Raw genomic sequence first — 19,281 nt, 5'->3', positions numbered from 1 at the left:
TTCTAATCGCAAATCTCCAAAAGTTTTTGACCGAATGCTTTAAAATTTTGACAAACTTTGCATTGGAATACGCGTGTTTTTAATATACTTATTTTTTAATGTAGGTAAAACATATTTTTTTTTATAAGTTTAACAATGGAGAAACGTTCTTAGAAATTTTTTTAAAAATGTACACACATACATTTAATGTGTATTATATGGAACTGAAGTCCGTGATTCTTGACACAGCGTAGTGGAAAGATGTGGGAAACCCGCATCACCTTACTAGGCAAGATCCTAATGGAGGAGGTTTGCCGTTGCCTTCCTCCGACCGTAATGGGGATGAATGATTATGACGAAGACGACACAACAACACCCAGTCATTTCGGGGCAGGTGAAAATCTCTCACTCCGCCGGTAATCGAACCCGGCACCCGTGCTCGGGAGGCGAGAACGCTACCGCGAGAACAAGAGCGGCGTACGTGCATTATATAAAATGCATTAAAGAAATAGGTACGTAAAAGCATGACTGTGTTAGAATACAGCGTTGTGTCAGAATTTCAAAGTAATCGATCAAGAACGTTCGGAGATACTGTACACGATTTTGAACAAACTAACATTTACGTCTTCCTTTATATAGTTTATCGTAAATTATTAACAATCTTTTAATGTTATGTTGCAGTAGGACACCACTAATCTTCAAGCAAAATATTATGACCGTCTGCTTAGTAGCGTCTTGACTCACTTTTCAAACGCAGTACAGCATCGATACAGCGTGACAAGGACTTGAAAAATACTCGATAGGTCTCCGAAGGTAAGTGGTGGTAGACATCTTCGCACACGTCGCGCAGTTCAATTAAATTACGACCTAATAGCTTGCCGGCGCGAAGCCAGCGTCTGATATTGTCCAAGATATGCGCCATCACGTTCAGATTAAGTGAATCTGATGATTAATACATCAATGACACATCTCTATCAGGCTCCTCAAACCACTTTAGCATGCTTCTAGTATTGTGGCACGAACAGTATTCCTGCTGGAATGCCATCGTCATCGGGAAAGACATCAAGCATGAGGGGATGCAAGTGTCCCATAAAAATGTCCACTTAGTCCACATCTGTCACAGTCTCGTACATCATTATCACAGGTCACATGGCAGTCCAGGTGAATACCCGAGATATCATAATACTGACCTCACCAGCTGTGCTTGTGATGCTGTACATGTTTCGAAAAGCCGTTCGCCTGGATGACGCTGTATCCGGACTTGACAATCAATCTGTTGGAATACAAAACAAGATGCAGCCAATCACGCGAAATGTTTCCATTTATCCGCAATCCAGTCTCGATGATCCCCTGCCCAATAATAGTAATTGACAAGCACCTCGAGTTGACGAGCGAACATGTAGGGGTCGTCTAGCTGCGGAGAGCCATGTTCGACAATGTATGCTGACAGTGTGCTCGGAAATAATTGTGCCTGAACCAACATCGTACTCTGCCGTCAGATCGATGTCTACCGTCTTTTACAGAGATGGCAAGCCTCCGACCTCTGCGCTTTGAGATGAAGCGTGGACGTCCAACACCTTGCTGCCTACTCGTGGTTTCACCAGCCTTCAACCATTTTCCATAGATGCTGACGATAGTACCATGCGAACAGCTGGCCACGTTCGCTGTTTCCGAGATGCTCCTTCAAAGACACTGAGCCATAACAATCTGCCTTTTGTCAAATTTGTTTATGCTAGTGTACTTCCTCTCTTGTAGTCGCTATCACCACTACAATCACACCGCACTCGTCTCTGCTCCGTTTATATACTCTCCTCACCGTGTCACGTTCTCTCAACATTAACTGGCTAAACTCGCCATGGGCAGTTTCCGCAATGTTACGGCTCATTGGTGTATGTGGATTTGAGCCGTGTCTGTCTCGTTTCTTATTCGATTTACTGGTGTCAATAAGTTGCTGGCTTGCCTGTCCGTGAGTGGTAGCAGCAGCGCTTCTCTATAAGAGCACTGTTGTACTATCTTTGGAGTGACCGCTAGTAATTCTGCGTCGTCGTGTGTCGGGAGTTCTGTGGGGACAGAGCAGCAGTGAGGTCCGGAGAACCATGACTTGCCCGACTGTTGCCGGCGCACATGACTTCAATGGAGATGACTTCGGTTGTTCGTTCAATCGGTCGTCTCATTGAACGACGTGTATTTGGTCGCCGACCGCTTCCAGGTCCTCTGTGTGTGTCGACTTGCGATCCCTCCTAGTTGTTCCACAGTTACTGGCGTTAGTAATGTTCGAGTTGTTTGCGGTGTTTCGCGGAACCGTGTGTAGCTTGCATGGTTTTGACTGAGCAGTTATTTTACTGCTGTCTGCGTGCTGGATTGAGTCAGTCGGAACCGTGTATAGCTTGCGTGGTTTTGACTGAGCAGTTATTTTACTGCTGTCTGCGTGCTGGATTGAGTCAGTCGGTTGGGACGGAGCAGCCGGGAAGTCTCCGCAGCGAGAGGCCAGGCCGGGACCGCTGGCGGCGTGACGCGCAGTCGGATCGTGAGGTGCTAGCTGCGAGAGCGACAAAATTCGTTGCCCACCGAACCTGCACTCTGAAGTTGACTGATCAGTTAAACTGTTATGAAACCTCAACTATTGTAACATCTCTTCGTTCACTTGTGGGTTGCTGCTCACTGGGCCGTTCTGGCTAGCAGCAACTTGTGTTGGAATCGACGAAATCTTGCAGCCGTCTTCCTATATTGTGAATAATTATTAAACTGACTGTTACTTGCCAGTGAAGTGCACCAGCGGTATTTTCTGCCCTGTGGCCGTTATCGCCCCAGTTACCTGCCCTGGTCGTTATCGTAGTTTTCCGGCAGTGTGCCATTCCTCGTTGTGTTGACGTTGTCCGGCACAGCGTGTAGTTCGATAACCTTTTAAGTTGTTTGGTTCATATTTTGCTTAGAGTGGTTATTGTTCTCTTGGCTGCTTTTAGACGCCAATTTCTGAAGACGTAGTGCTGTTTGTATCCTCGGCCTTGGCTGATATTGTCCATCATTGTGCCATTGGTCGGACAGAAGGGAATTGTTTAAATTGTTGGTCGTTCCTTGGGTCGTCCCTAGTTTGGGTTGCCATCTGATTATTTAACTTCAGCTCTTTGCTGCGTGTGTCAACTCACCTTACATTTGAGATACCTTCTCAGGCCGACCCTTGGAACACTTCTGAGCACCACTTGTTCTGTTTGTTTTAGATTGTGATTTTCATTTCAGTTTGAAGTATTGTGCAAGGCCTTCAGCAGTGTATTAATCCAGTTCTTTTTAAATTTTACATAAAGGCCTTCAGCCATGTTAAATTAAAATTTTGAAGATTGATGTTATTTTTTAAAAAAATTTACTTAAAATTTGTTCTATCTGAAATTGTTTGTGATCCAGGCTCTAAGCCTTAGTTGTTCGATGTGTTACGCGTGGCCTTCAGCCAAAGATTTCCGTGAACCCCTTTTAATAAGGCCTTCCGCCGTGTGTATTCTTGAAAGGAAAATTTTTTATAAGAAGGAAGGGGTTTATTTTAAATTGTTTGTTTGACTTATTGTTCATACCTTCAGCCATTGTTTCAAATTTGTTTGTGGCCTTCAGTCGTCCAATAAGTTAATATTTCTTTAATTAGGGTTTTGGCAATTCTGTTGTAAGTTAAAAATGAAATTTCTTGGTTAAAAATTGTTTATTAATGTGTTTTAATTATAATTGTCCTTCAAACATGTAGTGTAGGCCTTCAGCCGCTAATTGTTTTCAATTGCATGGTTTTTTTATTTTACCTTCTATTTTTAATTACTTTTGATTTGTAAGCCAGGCCTTCAGCGGTTCTCGTTTTTGATGTGGCTTTGGGTCTTCAGCCCAAAAAGCACCTCAAGTTTTCTTTAAGTAGGCCTTCAGCCGTATTGTCTAGTTCTGATCTTTTAAAGCAATGTGTAAATAAGTGGTTCTTAGAAAAATAAAGTTGTGTGTTTGATTGTGCAACTCACAGTAACTGTTTACGGCCCCATCCACAATTGTAACCTTATCCTGTGCGTTCTCTGAGTACCTACCAATCAGGTTCGAGTATCATCAAAGTGATGAGGAGTAGTCGTGAGGTTAAAGACAGGAAATGAATGTAAATCTACAAACAACTCTTAAGATGCTTATACGAAATCTAGAAACAATACTATTCTCTGTAGAGCCAATTAAAATATGTCTGACAGTTGAAGAATTTCATTTTTCTACACCTCATCCTTACCTGGAAAAATGGTTTGAGAAAGCGTTTTTGGTTGGCATTAAATAATTTACGCAGGTTCAAATATACGGTTCAAACACAAAGCAACTGAGAGCGGTGTTTAAGGTTGCGGTGGAAGTGGAGAATAAAACAACTATCTTTTTAACCAGTTGCGTATTGATGAACTCAAAATAAAAATAAATTCACTATTAGTACGACGCGGCGTGAATTTTACAGATATAAGTAACCCTTTGTTCCCCTAGTATGCACAGGGTTTTCCTTCTTTTTCCCCTGTGCATGTGCAGGGCGACACAATAAAACGGGAACTTTTTAAACAGCCAATAAAAATTTTAAAAATGCACCAAGAATATGTTGACAGCGATTGAATCACTAAAATTTGCGCCGGCCTCGGCGGCTGAGCGGTTCTAGGCGGTTCAGTCTGGAACCGCACGACTGCTACGGTTGCAGGTTCGAATCCTGCCTCGGACATGGGTGTGTGTGATGTCCTTAGGTTAGTTAAGTTTAAGTAGTTCTAAGTACTAGGGGACTGATGACCTCACACGTTAAGTCCCATAGTGCTCAGAGCCATTTGAATCTGAGGACTCCACGTTACATGGAGAATAACTCTGTCTGAGATTCCTGACATTAAACCAGTACCTTCGAAAAGTTATAGGTTCGAATTGGGATGCTAAGCCGCAACTGGTAAAAACAACAGCACAAAAAGTTTGCTATTCCGCTGGTGAATGCGCCTGCCTCGTCAGGTGCAAATTCGTCCACTCTAAACGAATTTGCCGCACACTGCATGAGATCTAAAGACTCGTCACCGACTTCCTGAAACTCGCTCCCGCAAATAAGATGTACCACCTGGTTAGACTATTCCACCGACCTTTCGATGGGAGGTAACTGCCTACATAGAGAGAATGGACTCCTCCACATCTGTACTGCAGCCCCTGTCAGGCCTTTGAGCGGCTGCCCGAAAGCTGAAATGAAGGAATAGCTTTCTCTGAGCGGCTGAGGACTGCGAACACTAAACTCAGCCTAAAATGGAGATGAACGTGACTGAAAAAGACCATCGCTGGATGGAACCATAAAAATAGCTAGCCCCCGAACATCACGTAACTTGGTAAGTCAGGAAATATTTGAAAAGACAGCGGGCAGGGACAAGAAGATCCAAATCAGATCTCACAAAAGGAGAACACCCAGTCCGCAGATGCAATCATTACGCTGCCGCAGCTGTCTTTCTCACGTAGGGGTCATGAAAATAAGAGAGGAGGGATCATAGTTCAAACTGAGTCGTATAAATAATATTTGCTCACCCATTACTGCACATGAATAGACTAGAAAACTGACAATACTAGTACAATGTGAAACTTGCTCGCAGATTAAAACTGTGTACCGGGCCGAGACACGAACTCGGGACCTTTGCCTTTTGCGGGCCAGTGATCTACCAACTGAGCTAACGAAGCACGACTCACGCCCCGTCCTCACAGCCTTAATTCCACCAGTACCTCGTCTCCTACCTTCCAAACTCTACAGAAGCTCTCCTGCGAACCTTGCAGAACTAGCACTCCTGGAAGAAAGGATATTGCGGAGACATGGCTTAGCCACAGCCTGGGGGATGTTTCTAGAAATTTTCATTCTACAGCGGAGAGTCTCAGCCCGGCACACAGTTTTAATCTGCCAGGAAGTTTCATATCAGCACACACTCCGCTGTAGAGTGAAAATTTCATACCAGTACAATGCGTCCACCGCCTTGAGGTGTTAAGAGGCTTGCGGAGTATACATGTAGGTGTGGTGTGGTCAAGACGCGTAACACATGTGTTCTTGCCTTAACTGCCCCACTCAGTGCAGTTTCGCGGACCACATGTGCTTCCTTCTTTCCTTTCAATTTGTAATCTGATGCTTGTGACACGAATTAAAAAAGTGTGTTGGTCAGTTTCTCCAAAAGGAAACAAGTTGTTTCACGAGATACCACTGTCGACGCTACTATGAGGTGAGAGAAAATTAAAAGATCTTACTCACCCTGGCCATGTCGAAGCCGGGCACCGTCTGCATGTCTGGACAGGCCCCCAGCGCTGGCACCTGGCCCTCCACGGCTGACAGCATCGCCATCACCACCAGCAAAGGTGCCAACACCCCAAAAGCTCCGCAGCCTCTCATCTGCCAAGAGAGAAAGAGTTAGCCTGTAGGTTCACCGGCTCCTTTGGTAGCGCCGCGTAATGGTGACACTGCAGACACGTCTTGCCGCTGCTCTACAATGTTGCACCGTGAGAGTGAGAAAAAAAGTTAGGAATGCAGAGGTTACATTGATTTTTAAAGGGACAGGATCAGTTATAGGACAATAAATTAAGTCTGAATTTGGTAAGTTATTTACTTGAATGAGATTTTCACTCTGCAGCGGATTGTGCGCTGATATGAAACTACCTGATAGATTAAAACTGTGTGCCGGACCGAGACTCGAACACGGGACCTTCGCCTTCCGCGGACAAATTGAAAATCTGATTGAAAATCTGATTGAAAATCTGATTCTAGAAACATCCCCTAGGCTGTGGCTAAGCCCTGTCTTCACAATATCCTTTCCTCCAGGAGTGCTAGTTCTGCAAGGTTCGCAAAAGAGCTTCTGTGAAGTTTGGAAGGTAGGAGACGAGGTACTGGCAGAACTGAAGCTGTGAAGACGGGTCGTGAGTCGTGCTTGGGTAACTCAGTTGGTAGAGCACTTGCCCGCGAAAGGCAAAGGTCCCGAGTTCGAGTATCGGTCAGGCATAGAGTTTTCATTTGTCAGGAAGCTTCAGTTATTTCCTTGCTCTAAGATCTCGACTCATACTATGCAAAAATGACCGAGAAAAGTCTGCAATGAAATCGGCATAAAGTTTCGTAACGTTGACTGACAGACCGCTCCAACACAATGGACATAAAGCCACCTAAAATACTGAAGCACAAGCCTCTCTAGAAGCCCATTTAATTATGAATGTCCCGCTAACACTACATTTAATTATGAATGTCCCGCGAACACTACATTTAATTATGAATGTCCCGCTAACACTGTAGGGAGGTACCTAATCTACGTGGAAGACTGCTTGGGAAACGCAAAAGTCCTAATCTGTGCCCTTCGCAAATGCTAAATGCCATGGTCCATGAAACGAAATAATTAATCAGGCAACACAAGTTGCACGGGAAATCCCGCAAATTGTGAGCTGCTCAGAAAAAGAGCAGCACTAATGCGACATGCGACACTCACTCAAATCGTGGCAAATGTGAGCCCCAATTGGCGCCAGGGCCAGAAGCAGCAGGACGGCTAGTGCCAGAAACGGCTACCCCACGAGAAGTGTCTAAAATTCTCTTCCTCTAAAACTAGGTCCCGACGTCTTAGATTCAAATGGCTCTGAGCACTATGGGACTTAACTTCTGAGGTCATCAGTCCCCTAGAACTTGGAACTACTCGAACCTAACTAACCTAAGGACATCACACACATCCATGCCCGAGGCAGGATTCGAACCTGCGACCGTAGCGGTCGCGCGGTTTCAGACTCTAGCGCCTAGAACCGCTCGGCCACTCCGGCCGGCGACGAGGTCTTCACAAACTCCACATGGAGGGGAAGACACCCCACCATTACTGCAGCGACCAGCGAGAATTTCGCTTTTTATCTTCGTCACTACATGGGAACCCTGCAGAAATTTCCGATACTTGGCTTACAGAACATATCTTAACATGCAAGAGGTTGGTATCGGCTGCTAACCATGCTACACTCATTGGTAGAGGCCTTCACGCTTAATGACAGTGGCAGGAAGGACTCAGTTGACTGGATAACAAGATGTGAAGGGAAAGGCAAGGAATTTTCTTACGAAGCCCAAGCAGCACCGTGGTAGACTGTGCTTAAATCTGTATACAAGGAGGTGAGTTCATCACGCACAGTTATATTCTAGGGTTATACAGTGGCTTTGTTGGTACCCGTGGTCTAGGGGTAGCGTCTTCGGCCCCGGGTTCGATCCCCGCCACTGCCTAAATTTCGATAAATAATCAGCATTGGCGGCCGAAGACTTCCGGCATAAGAAGTCAGCCTCATTCTGCCAACGGTCTTGTCAAAGAGGGCGAAGGAGCGGATAGAGGTTCAGGACACTCTCTTGTCCTAGGGGTGGGAAATTACCCCTAAAGGCGGAAGAATCAGCAATGATCAACGACATGAGGATGCAGAAGGCAATGGAAACCACTGCACTAAAGACACGTAACGTGTATCCACAGGACATGTGGCCTGTATTTGAAGAAGTGTCATGATGATCTCTTCATTGGCAAAAGATTCCGGAATAGTTCCCCATTCGGATCTCCGGGAGGGGACTGCCAAGGGGGAGGTTACCATGAGAAAAAGATTGAATAATCAACGAAAGGATAACGTTCTACGAGTCGGGGCGTGGAATGTCAGAAGCTTGAACGTGGTAGGGAAACTAGAAAATCTGAAAAGGGAAATGCAAAGGCTCAATCTAGATATAGTAGGGGTCAGTGAAGTGAAGTGGAAGGAAGACAAGGATTTCTGGTCAGATGAGTATCGGGTAATATCAACAGCAGCAGAAAATGGTATACCAGGTGTAGGATTCGTTATGAATAGGAAGGTAGGGCAGAGGGTGTGTTACTGTGAACAGTTCAGTGACCGGGTTGTTCTAATCAGAATCGACAGCAGACCAACACCGACAACGATAATTCAGGTGTACATGCCGACGTCGCAAACTGAAGATGAACAGATAGAGAAAGTGAATGAGGATATTGAAAGGGTAATGCATTATGTAAAGGGGGACTAAAATCTAATAGTCATGGGCGACTGGAATGCAGTTGTAGGGGATGGAGTAAAAGAAAACGTTACAGGAGAATATGGGCTTGGGACAAGGAATGAAAGAGGAGAAAGACTAATTGAGTTCTGTAACAAATTTCAGCTAGTAATAGCGAATACCCTGTTCAAGAATCACAAGAGGAGGAGATTTCAATTAGATTACATCATGGTCAGACACAGATTCCGAAATCAGATACTGGATTGTAAGGTGTACCTAGGAGCAGATATAGACTCAGATCACAATATAGTAGTGAGTAGGCTGAAGTTCAAGACATTAGTCAGGAAGAATCAAAAACGCAAAGAAGTGGGATATGGAAGTACTAAGGAATGGCGAGATACGTTTGAAGTTCTCTAACGCTATAGATACAGCAATAAGGAATAGCGCAGTAGGCAGTGCAGTTGAAGAGGAATGGACATCTCTAAAAAAGGCTATCACAGAAGTTGGGAAGGAAAACATAGATACAAAGAAGGTAGCTGCGAAGAAACCATGGGTAACAGAAGAAATACTTCAGTTGATTGATGAAGGGAGGAAGTACAAACATGTTCCGCGAAAATCAGGAATACAGAAATACAAGTCGCTGAGGAATGAAATAAATAGGCTAGTGCAGGGAAGCTAAGACGAAATGGCTGCAGGAAAAATGTGAAGACATCGAAAGAGATATGCTTGTCGGAAGGATAGACTCAGCATACAGGAAAGTCAAAACAACCTTTGGTGACATTAAGAGCAACGGTGGTGACATTAAGAGTGCAACGGGAATTCCACTGTTAAATGCAGAGGAGAGAGCAGATAGGTGGAAAGAATACATTGAAAGCCTCTATGAGGGTGAAGATTTGTCTGATGTGATAGAAGAAGAAACAGGAGTCGACTTAGAAGAGATAGGGGATCCAGTATTAGAATCGGAATTTAAAAGAGCTTTGGAGGACTTACGGTCAAATAAGGCAGAAGGGATAGATAACATTCCATCAGAATTTCTAAAATCACTGGGGGAAGTGGCAACAAAACGACTATTCACGTTGGTGTGTAGAATATATGAGTCTGGCGATATACCATCTGACTTTCGGAAAAGCATCATCCACACAATTCCGAAGACGGCAAGAGCTGACAAGTGCGAGAATTATCGCAGAATCAGCTTAACAGCTCATGCATCGAAGCTGCTTACAAGAATAATATACAGAAGAGTGGAAAAGAAAATTGAGAATGCGCTAGGTGGCGATCAGTTTGGCCTTAGGAAAAGTAAAGGGTCAAGAGAGGCAATTCTGACGTTACGGCTAATAATGGAAGCAAGGCTAAAGAAAAATCAAGACACTTTCATAGGATTTGTCGACTTGGAAAAAGCGTCCGACAATATAAAATGGTGCAAGCTGTTCGAGATTCTGAAAAAAGTAGGGGTAAGCTATAGGGAGAGACAGGTCATATACAATATGTACTGTACAACAACCAAGAGGGAATACTAAGAGTGGACGATCAAGAACGAAGTGCTCGTATTAAGAAGGGTGTAAGACAAGGCTGTAGCCTTTCGCCCCTACTCTTCAATCTGTACATCGAGGAAGCAATGATGGAAGTAAAAGAAAGGTTCAGGAGTGGAATTAAAATACAAGGTGAAAGGATATCAATGATACGATTTGCTGATGACATTGCTATCCTGAGTGAAAGTGAAGAAGAATTAAATGATCTGCTGAACGGAATGAACAGTCTAATGAGTACACAGTATGGTTTGAGAGTAAATCGGAGAAAGACGAAGGTAATGAGAAGTAGTAGAAATGAGAACAGCGAGAAACTTAACATCAGGATTGATGGTCACGAAGTCAATGAAGTTAAAGAATTCTGCTACCTAGGCAGTAAAATAACCAATGACGGACGGAGCAAGGAGGACATCAAAAGCGGACTCGCTATGGTAAAAAAGGCATTCCGGTCCAAGAGAAGTCTACTAATATCAAATACCGGCCTTAATTTGAGGAAGGAATTTCTGAGGATGTACGTCTGGAGTACAGCATTGTATGGTTGTGAAACATGGACTGTGGGAAAACCGGAACAGAAGAGAATCGAAGCATTTGAGATGTGGTGCTATAGACGAATGTTGAAAATTAGGTAGACTAATAAGGTAAGGAATGAGGAGGTTCTACGCAGAATCGGAGAGGAAAGGAATATGTGGAAAACACTGATAAGGAGAAGGGACAGGACGATAGGACATCTGCTAAGACATGAGGGAATGACTTCCATGGTACTAGAGGGAGCTGTAGAGGGCAAAAACTGTAGAGGACGACAGAGATTGGAATACGTCAAGCAAATAATTGAGGACGTAGGTTGCAAGTGCTACTCTGAGATGATGAGGTTAGCACAGGAAAGGAATTCGTGGCGGGCCGCATCAAACCAGTCAGTAGAAAGATGACAAAAAAAAAACAGTGACTTAGAGGCTTCTAGCCTTCAAAGGAAAAAAGTGTAAAAAGTGTATTGGTCGCCAAATGGTGGAGCAGGGGATAATTACAACCGCTTCCGCGAACTGTGGTGCTCCAGGAACCCACTTCCCTCCCCTAGACTCCTTGTGACTGACCTCCTGTCGTCAAACCAGACCATAGGATGAACACCCGGTTCCGCTTGATCCTTAACAAGGTAATCTGAAGCCTTCTTCTTAAATCAGCAAGCTTTGTACTCTCCTCAAAAGTAATAAAGAAACGAATACAAGAAGAATCAAATATCTCTCAACTATACATCGAGGTGACAAACGTCATGAGCTACCTCCTAAAACAGTATCAGACCTCATTTTGACCAGCGTTGTGTAGCAACTCTGTACGCCGCGGACTCAGGAAATCGTTGGAAGTCCCCTGTAGAAATATTGATCTATGCTGCATCTACACTCGTCATAATTGCGAAAGCGTTGCCGGTGCAGGAATTTGTGCACGAATTGACCTCTCGATTGTCTCATAAATGCTCTTTGGGATTCATGTCGGGTCATCTCGTGGCCATACCATTCGCTCGAACTACCAAGAATGTTCTTCAAACACATCAAGAATAATTGCGGCGCGGTGAAATGGCGCACTTACATCCACAACAATTCTGTCGTTTGGTAACATGAGGTCCAAGAGTGGCTGCAAATGGTCTCCAAGTAGCATAGCCATTTCCAGTCACTGTGTAATAGGCAGACATCTATCCAGACCATCATACAGGAATTCCAAACTGCATCACGATCCACTGCAAGTACTAGGACAGTTAGGCGGGCGCTGCTCATATGACGTGAATCCTGTGGAACACCTTTGGCATGTTTTGGAACGCCGACTCCGTGCCACGCCTCACCGACCGACAACGATACGTGTTCTCAGTGCAGCAATCCGTGAGGAATGGGCTGCCATATCCCAAGAAACATTCCAGCACCTGATTGAATGTACGCCTGCGAGAGTGGAAGAGGGTGGGCCAACACTATACTGAATCCCAGAATACCGATGGAGGGAGCCGCGAACCTGTGAGCCATTTTCAGCCAGATGACCGCATACTTGTGATCACTTAGTGTAGCTACAATAAACATGTGTGTATGGACATATTGCACTTCCCCTTGTGGTGTGCCTCACAACATTGGTAAATTTGATACGAATATTTTCTCTATACGTTTTTCAATGATACATGACATAAGTAATGATAACTATCTAAATATATTTTTATTTTATATGTAAGTGTATATGAAATATATTTTTATTTCATATGTAAGTGTATATGAAATTTCCCCCCATGAACCATGGACCTTGCCGCTGGTGAGGAGGCTTGCGTGCCTCAGCGATACAGATGACTGGAATTCGAGTGTAGGAAAAGGGAGAGAAGGAAACATAGTAGGTGAATATGGATTGGGGGTAAGAAATGAAAGAGGAAGCCGCTTCGCAGAATTTTGCGCAGTGCATAACTTAATCATAGCTAACACTTCAAGAATCATAAAAGAAGGTTGTATACATGGAATAATCCCGGAGATACTAAAAGGTATCAGATAGGTTATATAATGGTAAGACAGAGATTTAGGAACCAGGTTTTAAATTGTAAGACATTTACAGGGGCAGATGTGGACTCTGACCACACTCTAATGGTTATGAACTGCAGATTAAAATTGAAGAAACTGCAAAAAGGAGGGAATTTAAGGAAATGGGACCTGGATAAACTGAAAGAACCAGAGGTTGTGCAGAGTTTAAGGAGGAGCATAAGAGAACAATTGACAGCAGTAGGGGAAAGAAGTGCAGTAGAAGAAGAATGGGTAGCTCTGAGGGATGAAGTAGTGAAGGCAGCAGAGGATCAAGTAGGTAAAAATACGAGGGCTAGTAGAAATCCTTGGGTAACAGAAGAAATATTGAATTTAATTGATGAAAGGAGGAAACATAAAAACGCAGTAAAAAAAGCAGGCAAAAAGGAATACAAACATCTCAAAAATGAGATCGACAGGAAGTGCAAAATGGCTAAGCAGGGATGGCTAGAGGACAAATGTAAGGATGTAAAGGCTTATCTCACTAGGGGTAAGGTAGATACTGCCTACAGGAAAATTAAAGAGACCTTTGGAGAAAAGAGAACCACTTGTATGAATATCAAGAGCTCAGATGGAAACCCAGTCCTAACCAAAGAAGGGAAAGTAGATGTACTTGAGGACAATATTACAGAAATGGAAGAGAATGTAGATGAAGATGAAATGGGAGATACGATACAGCGTGAAGAGTTTGACAGAGCACTGAAAGACCTGAGCCGAAACAAGGCCCCTGGAGTAGATAACATTCCATTAGAACTACTGACGGCCTTGGGAGAGCCAGTCCTGACAAAACTCTACCATCTGGTGAGCAAGATGTATGAGACAGGCGAAGTACCCTCAGACTTCAAGAAGAATATAATAATTCCAATCCCAAAGAAAGCAGGTGTTGACAGATGTGAAAATTACCGAACAATCAGTCACAGCTGCAAAATACTAACGCGAATTCTTTACAGACGAATGGAAAAACTGGTAGAAGCCGACCTCGGGGAAGATCAGTTTGGATTTCGTAGAAATATTGGAACACGTGAGGCAATACTGACCTTACCACTTATCTTAGAAGAAAGATTAAGGAAAGGCAAACCTACGTTTCTAGCATTTGTAGACTTAGAGAAAGCTTTTGACAATGTTGACTGGAATACTCTCTTTCAAATTCTAAAGGTGGCAGGGATAAAATACAGGGAACGCAAGGCTATTTACAATTTGTACAGAAACCAGATGGCAGTTATAATAGTCGAGGGGCATGAAAGGGAAGCAGTGGTTGGGAAGGGAGTGAGACAGGATTGTAGCCTCTCCCCAATGTAAGTCAATCTGTATATTGAGCAAGCAGTAAAGGAAACAAAAGAAAAATTCGGAGTAGGTATTAAAATCCATTGATAAGAAATAAAAACTTTGAGGTTCGCCGATGACATTGTAATTCTGTCAGAGACAGCAAAGGACTTGGAAGAGCAGTTGAACGGAATGGACAGTGTCTTGAAAGGAGGATATAAGACGAAAATAAACAAAAGCAAAACGGGGATAATGGAATGTAGTCGAATTAAGTCGGGTGATGCTGAGGGAATTAGATTAGGAAATGAGACACTTAAAGTAGTAAAGGAGTTTTGCTATTTGAGGAGCAAATTAACTGATGATGGTCGAAGTAGAGAAGATATAAAATGTAGACTGCCAATGGCAAGGAAATCGTTTCTGAAGAAGAGAAATTTGTTAACATCGAGTATAGATTTCAGTGTCAGGAAGTCGTTTCTGAAAGTATTTCTATGGAGTGTAGCCATGTATGGAAGTGAAACATGGACAATAAATAGTTTGGACAGGAAGAGAATAGAAGCTTTCTAAATGTGGTGCTACAGAAGAATGCTGAAGATTAGATGGGTAGATCACATAACTAATGATGAAGTATTGAATAGAATTGGGGAGAAGAGGAGTTTGTGGCACAACTTGACAAGAAGAGGGGACCGGTTGGTAGGACATGTTCTGAGGCATCAAGGGATCACAAATTTAGAATTGGAGGGCAGCGTGGAGGGTAAAAATCGTAGAGGGAGATCAAGAGATGAATACAATAAGCAGATTCAGAAGGATGTAGGTGGCAGTAGGTACTGGGAGATGAAGAAACTTGCACAGGATAGGGTAGCATGGAGAGCTGCATCAAACCAGTCTCAGGACTGAAGATCACAACGACACATATGAAATTTAATGTACTCTACAAATTCTGTGTGAATTCGTACGCAGTTCGTATGTAAAGAAAACTGTGTGGCTCAGTAGGAAAAGTTGATGTTAGAAATGTTAAGTAAGGCAGGTTTTCCCCCTAAAGTTCCCACTTTTCAACGTTTTCCACAGGAAACATTGTTGAGCTATTGTCACAAAGTGGTGTACTCCTGCAAATCCCAAATGTGACCCTCCAATGGTCCTTTCGACATTCTCTTCCTTAGTACGCAATTAAAACTGCTCGCTCTTTACATTTAAACCGAAATTGCATCCTTCTCTCCGGACGGCATTCTCGCCTTCAAAATAAGTTTAATATAACGTCTTTTTGCTTCTTGGTGAGTAAACAATCCATGTGTATATTAACTGGCTTCCGACTCTCAAACGAACTTTCTTCTTGGCGCTGCACCATCCTTATCTTAACTATACTTCTCTGCTTACTGTTGCCTTCCGACCAGACCTTCCGTTACTGTAATTTGCACCGTCACTGGTAGAAAATTTTTCATTCTCTTGGAAAACCTTACGATGGATAGGTGAGGCTAAAATTGGCAGGAGACTTGTACGAGCACTGCGTCTCTTTGCTTTAGAGCAATTAGCAACATCGTTATTGCTGACGTAACCTTAAAGTGTCCTCACCAACCAGTCACCATAGACACTAGCAGCTTGAACAATTAAATTATTACCCTGCTGTGGCGTTTGTCGTTCCTTATGCAGCCTATACACAACTCATATGGGTTAAAATTTGCTATCGTAGAAATGAATAACAAAAGGAGACAATTTTGTATGCAGACAGTCCATCTACTCCGGAAATCTAGAACCTCGGCTATTTTTGCTCTTATCGACATTGATACTAGCAAGATGTCGGTTCCAAAGATTCCAAGATTTTCGAGAATTTTTTAATGCCAAATGTGACGTCGAATAACAAAAGACAAAAAATATTTTTTTCGTTTGATGTAACGACAAATTAACAATTTTCGAATTTTTTCTGTTGCTTGCACTGTAAAACTCATTTCTTGCCAAATTTCATGATTGTAGATCAACAGGAAATACTGTGTAGTTTTGATGAGTGAGTTTGCGAATATCAAAATACGTGACATAAATAGCCTATGTTATGAATGCACTGACATAGAAACTTCGATTTTTTACACCGGCAATGTCCCATAGGCCTTAGTGTGTGATGTAATTTTCAAACTGATAGGTCAGCTCGTTAACAGTTGGACAGACAGACAGACGGACAACAAAGTGATTGTGGAAGGGTTCCATTTTTACCGACTGTGGCGCGATACCCTAAGGGTAGGAGACGATTCTTCACAAAGGCGAACATGGTGTGCGAATTGCGGGTTGTAAACAGTTGCAGCACACGTCGAGCACAGACAGGTGCCGTGTCGGTAGCAGCACAGCAGGCAGGGAGGTCAGCGAGGAGGTCGTCAACCGGTTTCGAGGTCGGCGCGCCCGCAGCAGAATGCTCGCCGTCTGGAGAGGCGCGAAAGGTTCGCGGAAGTGTGCGACTGGAGTAGCGAGGCCGCCGACGCGGCATTGGCCGTGACAGCGACTCACTGACCGCGCTCCGCAACACGTGACTGGCTTCTTTTGTGCCCAGTGCTCTCTCTCTCTCTCTCCCTCTCTCTCTCTTAACGGCTGTGTTCGTGTCCACTCAAGAGGTACACAACGGTTCTTTGTGCCGTTCGGAGGAATCATCCTGCGCGAAATCTGCGAGGGGACTGCTCCAGTTTTACAGTAAAATGCCTCTAAGACCAAATGCCTCTTCCACCAGTACTACCAAATGGTAAAATCTATAACTACTGGCCGGCGTAAACAGAGGAAAAGTGATGGAAAAAAAAGAATAATTAGCCAGGTGCGATTAAGACTGACACACTGAGGATTCCGTACAAACTCAATTATGTAAACAGACAGTTCGTCTATCCAGAAATCGAGGATCTCGACGATTTTTGCGTGTTATCAACAGTGATACTGGCACGATATCGGTCCTTGGGATTGTAAGACTGTCGAGAATGTTTCACTTTCAAGTTTTCAAGTCGGACAACAAACAACAAAAGAAACATTTTTTCGTTTGAGAAAATTGCAAATAAACAATATTCTGATTCTTTTCCTTTACATGTTCTACGAAACCTTTCTTCTTGCCAGATTTCATCATTCCAGATCAAGTGTAAGTACCATATGTCTGAAATCAGCAACTCTGATAATAAAATTAAAACAATTTGGAATATTATTAAAAGAGAAACAGGTCAACCAAGAGCAGAGGAAGACAGTATTACCATCAAATTGAATGAAAGCTTTACGAACAAAAAGTCAGAAGTTGAAAATATTTTTAATAATCATTTTCTAAATGTTGTGGATATAGTAGGATCCAGGTGTTCATTAGAAGATGCTAGGCTGTTAATGGAAGAGGCCAAACCTATGCAATTTGATACAATTGAAATCTCACCCACTTCTCCCTCTGAAATTAAGAAAATAATAAACTTGCTTAAAAGCAAAAACTCACATGGAATTGATGGCATTTCCAGCAAAATACTAAAAGCTTGTTCTCAACAGATAAGTAAGATTCTCAGCCACCTGTGTAATAGCTCTCTGGAACAGGGCATTTTCCCTGATAGACTGAAATATGCTATTGTTATACCTTTGCATAAAAAGGGGGATAGATCTGATGTCAACAATTACCGTCCAATCTCCCTTCTAACAGCTTTATCCAAAATTTTTGAGAAAGTAATGTATTCAAGAGTAGCTTCACATATCTGTAAAAATGAAGTACTAACAAAATGTCAGTTTGGTTTCCAGAAAGGTTTTTCAACAGAAAATGCCATATATGCTTTCACCAGTCAAATTTTGAATGATCTGAATAACCGAAAACCACCCATTGGGATTTTTTGTGATCTCTCAAAGGCTTTTGATTGTGTAAATCATGAAATTCTGCTAGACAAGCTCAAGTATTGTGGCATGAGTGGGACAGTGCACAAATGGTTTAATTCGTACCTAACTGGAAGAGTGCAGAAAGTTGAAATAAGTAGTTCTCGTAACATGCAAAGATCAGCACATTCCTCAAACTGGGGAACTATCAAGAATGGGGTTCCACAAGGGTCAGTCTTGGGTCCTTTATTGTTCTTATTATATATTAATGACTTGCCATTCTATATTCATGAAGAGGCAAAGTTAGTTCTCTTTGCTGATGATACAAGTATAGTAATCACACCTGAGAAACAAGAATTATCTGATGAAATTGTCAATACTGTCTTTCAGAAAATTACTAAGTGGTTCCTTGTAAACGGACTCTCACTGAATTTTGATAAGACACAGTACATACAGTTCCGTACAGTGAATGGTATGACGACATTAATAAATATAGACCTTAATCAGAAGCATATAGCTAAGGTAGAATATTCCAAATTTTTAGGTATGTCCATTGATGAGAGATTAAACTGGAAGAAACACATTGATGATCTGCTGAAACGTTTGAGTTCAGCTACTTATGCAATAAGGGTCATTGCAAATTTTGGTGATAAACATCTTAGTAAATTAGCTTACTACGCCTATTTTCACTCATTGCTTTCATATGGCATCATATTTTGGGGTAATTCATCACTGAGGAATAAAGTATTTATTGCACAAAAGCGTGTAATCAGAATAATAGCTGGAGTCCACCCAAGATCATCCTGCAGACATTTATTTAAGGATCTAGGGATATTCACAGTAGCTTCTCAGTATATATACTCTCTTATGAAATTTGTGATTAACAACCAAACCCAATTCAAAAGTAATAGCAGTGTGCATAACTACAATACTAGGAGAAAGGACGATCTTCACTATTCAAGATTAAATCTAACTTTGGCACAGAAAGGGGTGAATTATACTGGCACTAAAGTCTTCGGTCACTTACCAAATAGTATCAAAAGTCTGACAGATAACCAACAAGTATTTAAGAAGAAATTAAAAGAATTTCTGAATGACAACTCCTTCTACTCCATAGAGGAATTTTTAGATATAAATTAAGAAAAAAAAATATTAAAAAATAAAAAAAATAAAAAAAATATATAAAAGAAAATAAAAATAAAAAAATAAAAAT

General features: G+C 42.5%; 1 protein-coding gene across 1 annotated transcript in view; it reads right to left on the bottom strand.

The window, feature by feature from the left end:
- The window catches only part of LOC126175035 (apolipoprotein D-like), a 90,159-nt gene that overhangs the window by 15,538 nt on the left and 55,340 nt on the right, over positions 1-19,281 (bottom strand). Inside the window, exon 2 of the mRNA XM_049921579.1 lies at positions 6,215-6,352. Coding sequence (XP_049777536.1) covers positions 6,215-6,352 — 138 coding nt within the window. The remainder of the gene's footprint in view (positions 1-6,214; positions 6,353-19,281) is intronic.

This window comes from Schistocerca cancellata, chromosome 1, assembly GCF_023864275.1.
Source record: "Schistocerca cancellata isolate TAMUIC-IGC-003103 chromosome 1, iqSchCanc2.1, whole genome shotgun sequence".
In the NCBI taxonomy this organism is placed as follows: domain Eukaryota; kingdom Metazoa; phylum Arthropoda; class Insecta; order Orthoptera; family Acrididae; genus Schistocerca; species Schistocerca cancellata.
This window is presented reverse-complemented; position numbering and strand designations above follow the sequence as displayed.